Source organism: Solanum verrucosum, unplaced genomic scaffold (assembly GCF_900185275.1).
Source record: "Solanum verrucosum unplaced genomic scaffold, falcon-dt-bn FXZP01000318.1, whole genome shotgun sequence".
In the NCBI taxonomy this organism is placed as follows: domain Eukaryota; kingdom Viridiplantae; phylum Streptophyta; class Magnoliopsida; order Solanales; family Solanaceae; genus Solanum; species Solanum verrucosum.
In genome coordinates this window covers 8,870-19,535 of record NW_026019897.1, presented here as the reverse complement: position 1 = coordinate 19,535, position 10,666 = coordinate 8,870, and the positions used below count along the sequence as shown (strand labels likewise).

The 10,666-nt window shown below is 29.5% G+C and overlaps 1 protein-coding gene across 1 annotated transcript; it reads left to right on the top strand.

The window, feature by feature from the left end:
• Positions 1–800: 800 nt before the first annotated feature.
• LOC125819418 (uncharacterized) lies at positions 801–4,280 on the top strand. Its single transcript, XM_049498852.1, has 4 exons — positions 801–867; positions 1,252–1,653; positions 2,443–2,777; positions 3,592–4,280. The coding sequence occupies exons 1-4, from the start codon at positions 828–830 to the stop codon at positions 3,805–3,807; spliced, it is 993 nt and encodes a 330-aa protein (XP_049354809.1). The 5' UTR covers positions 801–827; the 3' UTR covers positions 3,808–4,280.
• The last annotated feature ends 6,386 nt before the right edge of the window (positions 4,281–10,666 follow it).

Here is a 10,666-nt window from a genome sequence, read left to right as displayed (position 1 = left end):
TGCAATCACGCTATACAATTGGATAGGCGAAAAGATTGAGGAAGAGTCAATGGGTTGAGGTGATGAAAAAATGAAAAGGCAAAAGAAGATGACCTTACACTAGAGGCAGGTTTGATTATCAGTTTTTTCTTTTTGACAAGAATTGTTTGTTTGGATTTTTTGCAAGAAGTGTTTATTTTGAGCTCTTTTTTTGTTTGGTACAAGTCAAGTGTGTAGTTGAAAAGTTGAAACATGTTGAGAGGAATATCTTTGTATTATACTTAAAACAAACTTACTTTTCAGTTTACATCACCACAAATATGAAAATATCATACTTGGTGACACAAAACAGGAAAGAAACAACAAGTTAAACCAAATTTATCTTCTTTTCAAAAATTTATCCTTATTGATAAGGGTATACGTGTAACTAGCGTGCCCAAAAGCTAGTATATTACATGGAACAGTCTCTTCTTCCCTCTTGAATAAGGAATGGAATTATTCGTCCTAAGTTACCTATAAGCTTAGTAGCATGTCTCTTGACTTGAACTGTGGCTTCGTTGTGACCTGATATTCATTGGTTTGTGATGGTACACAGTCTTTTGGCATGCAACTGCAGTTTATACCTTGAGTCTTATGCGTGTCCATATACTGGAAGTACTGAGCTGAATTATTCTCAGTCAAATGATTAGATGATTCTTCTTTTCCTTTTGGTATACTTGAGTTAAATGTATTTTCTTGATCTTTTTTCTCTAGTACCGTCGTGCGGTGATCTATGCAATCTTTTATAGAGTGCTTGTTTGATTCCATGCTTTACCATCCAGGTGAGTGCAGGACCAAGAGTATTCTGCATGCAGAGGTTTGCCGTGGAAAGTCTAAGAAATGATAAAGGTAGTCAAATTGGGAAGTTCCTTTCAAAATTAAAATTCTTGTTTATGATGCAATTGAGCAATTGTTTTCTCTATTAACTGATATAAGTTTTAAGTTGCATTTCCTTTATTCAGAACGGGAAAAAGTTTAAGTTGCATGTCTTCCCTTGTATCTCTTATTCCAGTAAGGGTTGGCAAAGCAAATGTTGCAAATGTTAGTATTTGGTTCACTTCTAATGGAAGAAAATTGTTATTCGATACTTTTAAGTCACTTCTTGTCGCCTTAGTAATAGCAAGTTCCTCAAAGTGAGTGCTTAACCTCTGTTGGATGACTTGCTGTAACTTTGTTCTCCTCTTTTTTCTTTTCTTTTTATCCCTTGCCTTGGCTGTCTTCTGCCATCACAAGTTGTTAGGTCACATCATTTCAAGCTTGAAAAGCTAAAGGTGCTGAGAAGTTCTAGTAGGAGGCAATTCAGTTTCTTTGCCACTGCAGAGGACCAGTTGCCCAACAGTGAGCTTGAGGAAGATGTTTCTGTGCAAGAAAGTGAACATCCTAGTGTTGAATACATTGCCTCTGTCAGTAGTTCAAATGCCCAACTTGAAGGTGCTGGTGGTAAGCCTGGGGTACTATCATTCTACAATCGTCCTTACAGAAGGGAGGAGAAAATCCTTGTGTCCACTGCTGCAAAGAACGAGAACATTCTACTATGGTTTGTCGGTCCAGCTGTCCTTGTAGCCTCTTTCATCTTTCCCTCGCTTTATTTGCGCAGGATATTATCAACTATATTTGAGGACTCTTTGTTAACTGGTAGGCAAGGCTTATGTTATAACATGTTTCTGACATATTCATATTTGTTTCATTTAGTTTATCTACCAACCTGCTTTAGCTCCCCAAAGAAAAAACAACCCCCCCCCCCCCAAGAAAAAAGAACAAAAGAAGCTATGATGATGTTTCTGATCGCATCATCATATTTCTATAACAAATAAATAAGCACTCATCCAAAATTGTGGCAGTACGATATCTTGTGTCCACTGACTCAATGATTTGTACGCAAAACTATTAAAGAATCCCACATCGGATATGGGATGGGTAATTAGTCTCCTTATATGACTTGGACAACTCCTCCCTTTGAGCTAGCTTTTGGAGTTGAGTTAGACCCAAGATTTATTTCTTTACATGGTCCTTCTCAATTCTTTGTTCACAAATGTTGGGCCCCCATATTATGCTGCCCATGCCCTGGTTAATGAGGTATGTGTGTGCGGGAAGTGGTTAGAGTACCACATCGTATATGGGATGGGTAATTGTTCTCCTTATATGCTTGGACAATCCTCCTCCCTTTGAGCTGGCCTTTGGGGTTGAGTTTGACCCACGATCTATTTCTTTACATAAATAAACCAAGAGAGAGAAGACCCTTGTAAGTTATAGCGACCCACATACTATCTGTGTCAATATCAGGTGCCTGTTATGTGGCTGAAATGTCGATCATGTTTGATTGTTGTTATTCGATGTTCATGCTAATGATTTCCTTCTTTAAGTTATAAACAAGCAGTCGTTTCATCGCAGTTTTGCTAAATAAACTGTGCTCTTAACCTGCAGATTTCCTCATCTTGTTCTTCACAGAGGCTCTCTTTTACTGTGGAGCAGCAGTGTTTCTTCTCCTAATAGATCGTTTAAGGAGACCGCTTGAGCTAATATCTTCTGACAGGAAAACTATGCCACCACTCGTATATAGAATATCTTCAATTTCTGTACTAGCACTTAGTCTAATAATTCCAATGGTGACCATGGGGCTTGTCTGGCCATGGACTGGTCCTGCAGCTTCTGCTACTCTTGCCCCTTATCTTGTTGGTATTGTTGTGCAATTTGCTTTTGAACAGTACGCAAGATATATTGACTCGCCTTCATGGTCTGTTATCCCAATTGTTTTTCAGGTAAGGACTAGATTGACTTAGTAATTTTACTTGGAATGTTTTTGTAGAGAGGGAACACTGAACACTGGCCACTGTGATTTTTGTTGTATTGTGGCCCCATGACGTTTAACTTTAAATGTTATCAGGAATAGGGCCACCCTCCCCCAACACACTCCCTTGTGTTCAACTAAAACTTTTTGCAGCTCTTCTAACTTAATTTTCTACAGTCTGGATGTTTAAACCCTTCCAAATATTTCAAATGACATAGATAAACTTTCTTTTTTCAGTTCCTATAATAACACTACCAGATCCGTGAATGACAGTTTTCATTTCTCAAACTTTACTAAGTTGACTTGTTAAACTATGTCATGCTTTTATTATCCATGTAAACTTTCATTGTTCTAATGGAAAGACCAATTAAGTAGACTCCCCAATTAAGATAGACTACACCAACACAAGAATTTTCAAGTTTGTTGTTGGATGTCTTATTTTATCTTTTACTATAATGTCATACTAGTATCACTGGACATCAGACTTGTAGTTTGTAGTTTTTCTGCTTAGACTGTTTCTGATAACGTCTGTTTTATTTGCCAAATAACTTCATATTATATCTCTCCAAAAGCATGAATAGTTTATCCAAATATTCAGTAAGATGATTGTGCAACTTTACACTGCTTCCCACTTGTCTTGAAAGAAATTTATGCTCCCCCTTGCTGATTGAATAAGTTAACACTTCCCAAAGTAAAGATCCTCAAAAGCAATTTGTCTAAAAAATTATACATGTCCCAAGGGAGTTTTATGGTAGTTGATGAGGTTATTTGTCACAATTTTACAGGTTTACAGGCTGCATCAGCTGAATAGGGCTGCACAACTAGTAACAGCCCTTTCTTTGACTGTAAGAGGAGCTGAGATGACTGCACAGAACTTGGCAATAAATGGCTCATTGAGCGCACTTCTAAATGTCCTTCAATTTCTTGGGGTAATTTGTATTTGGTCCCTTTCTAGCTTCATCATGAGATTTTTCCCTTCTGCTACAATGGCTGAGGGGTAAGACATGGTTCTTGGTCCCGCACTAAATACTCTGGAAGAGTCTGCACATGCATTCTTCTGGTCAATTGTTTGCCAATGCCACAGGTCTTTTGTGGTTGCGGCAGTTATTTCTTCAGATGGTCCCTGTTGTTGACTTGATCTTTGTTGAATGTGTAAGAACATGAGCATGGAAGCCTCTCAAACATGTTTCACGCTTGCAGAAAAACTCTTGGCAAATGAAGAAACGCGAAGGTGCAGGGCTGCTAATCATATTGTCACCTGTTCTGTTTTTATTCAATAGGATGAGAATTTGGACAGCACGCACAAAGGAGTTTTACTTCATGGTTCTTTCATGTACAGTTTAAATTTTATAATGGGTATCTTCTGCAATTGCAAGTAGATTGCTAGACTACCATAGTAATCATTGTTTTACATATATTGTATCCAAATAGATTTGCAATTGCATGTATTTAACTCTTTGACTCGCTTCTCCTATCTCACTTGCTCTCTCCTCTGCTCGCCTATTTCCCTATGTATTTGTATTTCAGAATATATCTGGTATTCTGAATATACCATAGTAATCATTGTTTCAGAATATATTTGGTATTTCGGATATATGTATTTAGTGTGATTCACATATATTTAGGAATACATATACTCTCACCCGCCTCTCTCCTTTTCTTGTTCGACTCTTTTCATATTTTAGTGTATCTAGTAACAAATATATATGTATCTAGGTGTATTTTAACTTGAATTTTGATATGAGTTATTAATTAGTGAGACAATATGTAATTATTTTAATGGAGAAGGGCCTAAAATGCTCCTCAAGTATTTGAACTGGTACAAAATTGCCCTCCATCTACCTATCGGTCCTAAAATACCCTTGAAGTTCACCTTTCGGCTCAAAAATACACTTATGTCTAACGGATCACATTCATTAGGTGAATGGAGGGTGATATTGTACCGAATCTCTTACTTTAAGGGCATTTTAGGCCCTTTCCATTAAAATAACTAGTATACGTATCCGTGCGTTGCGCGAATATTGTAAAATGAAAAAAAAATTAATTTTAAAATGGCAATTATGAATTATTAGTGAGTGTATATATTTATATGTGTTTTATTTATTTATTATTATGTTTTAGTTTTTTTGAACAATGTTTTAAAAATTATATAAGGATGCATAAAATTAATTGTGTTTTAAATTATAAGAATTTTGTCCACAATGGTATTTTTAGTTTAATATATTTTGTTAATTTCAAATAATTTCTATGTACATTTTATAAAGAAAAACTTTTAATGTTGAGATTAATAAGGATAGTTATAAATCACTTTATCTCTAAAAAGGAGTGTATTTAAGATTAATAAGGATAGTTGCAAATCAGCTTATCTCTAAAAATAAATACAGTTAATTTTTTTTTATTAATTAAGCATAACATAGTTAAAACATCTATTGAAATAACGTTTAAAATAATATAATATTTAAATATCATTTCTATATAGCCATATCAACTATACTTTTAGTTTTATAAGTAATATATTATGTACTAATTTTTCTAGGGATACTATTAATTCTAAGATTATTTTACTTTTGATCAAATATCAAATATTTCAAATTTTTACGTGTTTGTCCTTTATTATTTATATACAGTTGGAATTAAAAAAATTCTTCTTTTTGTGTTTAACAATTCATTAATTCTAACATTCGACATGAAATATTTAATATCATAAAATTAAATTACATATTGATACATTTAACTAATGTTCTATTCGAAAATCAAAAAATTCAATATATTGATATATTTAACTAATGTTTTATTCAAAATCAAAAGATTAAATGACATATTGATACATTTAGCCATTTACTATTTTTCAATTTGTGTAAATTATAATAAATTATAGTAAATGATTTTAAATGTAAAAATAATCTTTAATTAATACATCCTCTATATTAGGTTAACTCAAAGTGTTGATTAGATATTTTAAATTTGATTTGAATTGTATTAGAAAAGATATAAATGTGGATGAAAAGGGTGTTATGTTGATTTGAACTTTATCCGATTAAGCACATTATGTGTAACTACAGTTATCTTGAAATTCAAAAAATTTGAATTTTAAATTGATAATTGTATCATATGTTTTAAAATTATAACTTAAATTAGTGTGTTATATAATATTGTGAGTAATCTTAAATTTGCTAAAATGACTTATAGTTATGATATTGTTCATGATAGAATTTAATGCTTCCTAATATAAATAAATACTATTATTTATCTTAATTTCAAAAGTTTAATTTTTATTCTTCAAAAATTATTGGGAAATTTGATTATCCTTTTAACAATTTGTTACGTTATTTTTTATTTTGTTTTGTACAATTTTTTTTATACCCGTTTATAAATAAAAAAAATTAAGTGTTAACAGTTTTATTTTATTTTTGGACTTTAAATTAATTTTAATAATTCAATACATTTTACATATTTTTAAAAAAGATTTGTAGATTATTTGTTTTAATAAATTGCAAACATATATATATATATATATATATATATATATATATATATATATATATATATATATGTATATATATGTATAGATAGATAGAGAGAGAGAGAGAGAGAGAGAACTAATTAATCATTAATTCAAAAATGCATTTTTGATAGTCGTAACATTTTTTATTTTACCGCCTATCCAAATATGTTACCTATGCTGAATCGTGCTTTATATTTTATCATTTTTGGTCAATAATGGATCATGAGGCTCCTTTATTTAATTGAATAAATCTCTAAGAAAATTAGGCTAAAGAGCCCAAACATTCTTTTATATATCAAAACATATATCAAAAACACATTAATTTAACTTTAACTTTGTTCTATGCAACAATTTAAAGATAATACACACATTCTCATGTTAATTTTGTTGTTTCAAAGCAAACTAAATTTGATCCTCATAATTATAATTGAGAGCAACGGATGACATTGTTTGTATAATTTCAAACATGGTGGAGTTTGAATCACAAAATATTTGAAAGTTTTATTCAATACACGTTAATTTAAAAGTTGTAAATTTTAAACAGAGTTAATTAATCCTATCATATGTAATTAATTATATTTTAATTATTTAAAAAATCATATTTTTATGGTGCTGACATGTGACACACACTCTCTCTCTCTCTCTCTCTCTCTCTCTCTCTCTCTCTCTATATATATATATATATATATATATATATATATATATATATATATATAGTAAAATCTCTATAAATTAATATTCGGTATAATAATCTCTCTACAATAATATTTTACTCCGGTCCCGACTTGGGCCAATGAAAAAAATCAACAATTTCAATAAAATAATAAGATAATATATTTCCAGAAGACCCCTATATAAATATATGGTCCCATTATATCATAAATTAATAATTCTTTAAAATACAAATATATCTACGATAATTTAGTGAAATATGATTCTATTGTGTTATGTTTTTTTCTTAAAATTTAAATCTAGTTGAAGCTCATCTCTAACTTTTCTTACGACATCCAAGAGTTCTGGTGTTGTCTTTTCGAACTGCACCATAAAATTGTGAAGTGTTCTAGATGTGATAAGTGCTTCCTTACTCGTAACTGGTTCCAAAGGTATAGTATCATCTTTAACTTCATCATCAACATTGCTTTTTCCGATGATATCCACAATTTCTTCTAAGCTCTGGACCTCTGAACATGTATCACTTTCACCCGAATAATCCAACAGGTTATTGACATCCATTTTATTGTGGTAACCGAGATCATTAATCATGACCTCAAGTCATGAATGACATTTTCACAAGTGGGTTCATTCAAATTCTCTAAGATTGCATCCCCCCGAACGAATTTTACAGTGTCAAAAATAATTTGCTATTGTCTCTTGCTGAACATTTGTTGCCCAAGCAGGGATTGTAAAATTGATAGCATCCAAAACATTAATCTTTCCCCCCCAAAAAAAGAGAGATTGAATTTCTTCCACCTTCCCTGTACGAGTAGTGAAGAAGTATAGATTTAGTTGGTTGTTGACCAACCACTTCATAGCTTTCTAATTTTCTACGATAAAATCTGTTACAATAATACACCTTGAAAGCTCTTATTATCCCAGCATCACAAGGTTGAATTTTGGATGTCATGTTGGGCGGCAAGAAAAACAATTCAACATTTTGTAGTCCTTCAATTTTTCTATTATGGGCTGGACAATTAATTTTTCTATTATGGGCTGGACAATTATCTACCATAAGCAAAACTCGTCTACCATGCATTTTGTGGTCAAACCAACGAATATATTCATAAAAAACACACTTGTCATCCACGCTCTTTTGTTTCCACGATAGTGACAATTCAATAAATATGGTTCATAAATTAGTAAGATACAATGATTTTGATGTATTCGTTGTACTTTATGTATAACATTTTTTTTATGTGAAATCATTAAATATGATACATAAATTAGTAAAGATACAATGATTTTGATATAATCAAAATTAATATTCATTATATCTCAAAGCATTTTTTAAATTAATAAATATTAATTTATCGATTAAATAATATCTCTATAAAATAATAAAATTTCATGATCCCACCTATATTAATTTATAGAGGTTTTACTGTATTATTCTGTATGAAGTTTAATAATTTTTATTTTATATGATATTATAATAAATAATTTTATTTCCTTTTTTTGTTTTTAATATTGAATTATGAGTTTTAATATTAATTATTAATACATTTTATGCAAAAGATTTTTTCTTTTAAAAGCTTGTTTTGTTGCGCGAACTTTAATTATCTGGATTATGCATGAGCAATTATAAATTAAAGAAGGCAAGTAAATTACATGGAGACCCACGCCTCAATATTTGAGGTAATTCCGGTAGGAAAAAAATAATTATTGAAAAGTTGGATGAATGACTATTATCTTTATAACTCAGATTGTCTAAAAACTAATGCAAACTGATGCAAAAGATTAGCATGCCATTTTAAAAGAGTGTCATTCAAACTGCTCCTGCATCATTGTTAAAAATTTTCAAACCATAAGCTTCCATTACATATACTCAAACAATGTTCTTGTCATGTAGTATGGTAAGAAAAAAGATCAATATATCAGATTTAAACTAAAAATGGTACATTTAAAAGACAATATATCTTATCAGAATTGCTGGAACCACAATTTCATGCTATTATATTAACAAAAGGTACTTCAAAATTTCAACGACACAAAAAAAAAACTATCCATATATACTTAATGAGGGTACTTCTATGCCAAAAGATCAAGCAATATAAGTTAATACTATCAAAGTCTTAAAAAAAAGTGAGTCACTTATGCACATATGATTATCTACTGATAAATGATAAGATCTTAAAGGAACAAATCTCATTCTTTAATATGTTAAATCTTTCTAAAATGCTAATCGTATATATTAATTTTTTATTTTCTGCTAATATAATATAAGCAAATCAATATCAACTTTTTTCATTGATATGATATAGAATATATATTTTTAATAAAAGAAGATTTACTATACAATTTCTTAAAAAACATCAACGAAAAATTCAAAATTTGGACAATTACATAGAAAAAAATATCGATATAAAATTAGCAAAAAACAAACCTCATTAAAATTGTAATTTCCAAATATTGATAAGAAAACTGATCTCAAAAAGATACTACAAAATAATGAAACTGAGAATCCAACGTAGAAGAATTGATTGAATATGAGTAAGAGCAGAAAGAATTGAAGAAATAGTAAAATATATATGAATAAAAATAATGAAGTTATGTTATTTATATAAATCAGTTTTTTTCTCAAAACTAATAAGCAGTTACATTGTGTTATAATGTACTTTTTAAAATTGAGTCACTATCTGTCACGTATAAGAGAGAGAAAGAGAGGTTTTTTTAAAATTATTTATTATTCAATAAAACTGAAAATTTAGATACAGATAATTTTATTTTAATAATGTTCAAAATTTTAAATAGCGTGTTTGCAAGTTACTGGGAGTAATGGGAGATAGAAAAAAGCCATATTTTTCGTTTTTTTGTTTTGCAATTTTCATTTTTATTTTGATTTTCAGATTTTATATAGATTTTTCTAATTAATTTTTTCTCTTTTTTTTTTTTGAAAAGTAGGAGCTACCACATCTCTTATATATATTATTATTATTTTATTTTTATTATTATTATTATTATTTTATTATTATTATTTTATTATTAACATTAATTTTTTTGCATTGAATAAAATTTTAGAAGCATCATCAAAATTTGTAGGAAAAAAAGTTATCGTGTTTAAGTTAATTTTCAAAATGTTTTAAAATTTTGTGTATTATTAAAAAAACGGTTTTAAAGTTGGATTGCCCTAATTTTTTTTCTTCTTTGAAAACTATATAGATTTAATTAATTTTAATTATTTCAAAAAAAAATATTTTTTTTTGTGCTGACACGTAGGCGCTATCACCTCTCCTATTTTTTTTTGAAAATTATATAGATTTAATTAATTTTAATTATTTATAAAATATGTTTTTTTGTGGTGCTAACACGTAGGCGTTATCACCTCTCCTATTATATATAGATAGATTATTATTAATATTATTATTATTAACATTAATATTTTTTTTTTGCTTTGAATAAAATTTTAGAAGCATCATCAAATTTTGTAGGAAAAAAGTTACCGTGTTTAAGTTAATTTTCAAAATGTTTTAAATTTTTGTGTATTATTAAAAAAAGGGTTTTAAAGTTGCATTGCCCTAATTTTTATTATTATTTTTGAAAATTATATAGATTTAATTAATTTTAATTATTTAAAAAATATGTTTTTTGTGGTGCTGACACGTAGGCGCTATCACCTCTCCTATTATATATAGATAGAT

Bases quoted from the DNA above. Each gene is read 5' to 3' on its own strand.
- LOC125819418 (XM_049498852.1), top strand. From the start codon at position 828: ATGCAGAGGTTTGCCGTGGAAAGTCTAAGAAATGATAAAG. The intron at 868-1,251 runs GTAGTCAAATTG...TGCCATCACAAG, and splicing joins AAGTCTAAGAAATGATAAAG to TTGTTAGGTCACATCATTTC. The intron at 1,654-2,442 runs GTAGGCAAGGCT...CTTAACCTGCAG, and splicing joins TGAGGACTCTTTGTTAACTG to ATTTCCTCATCTTGTTCTTC.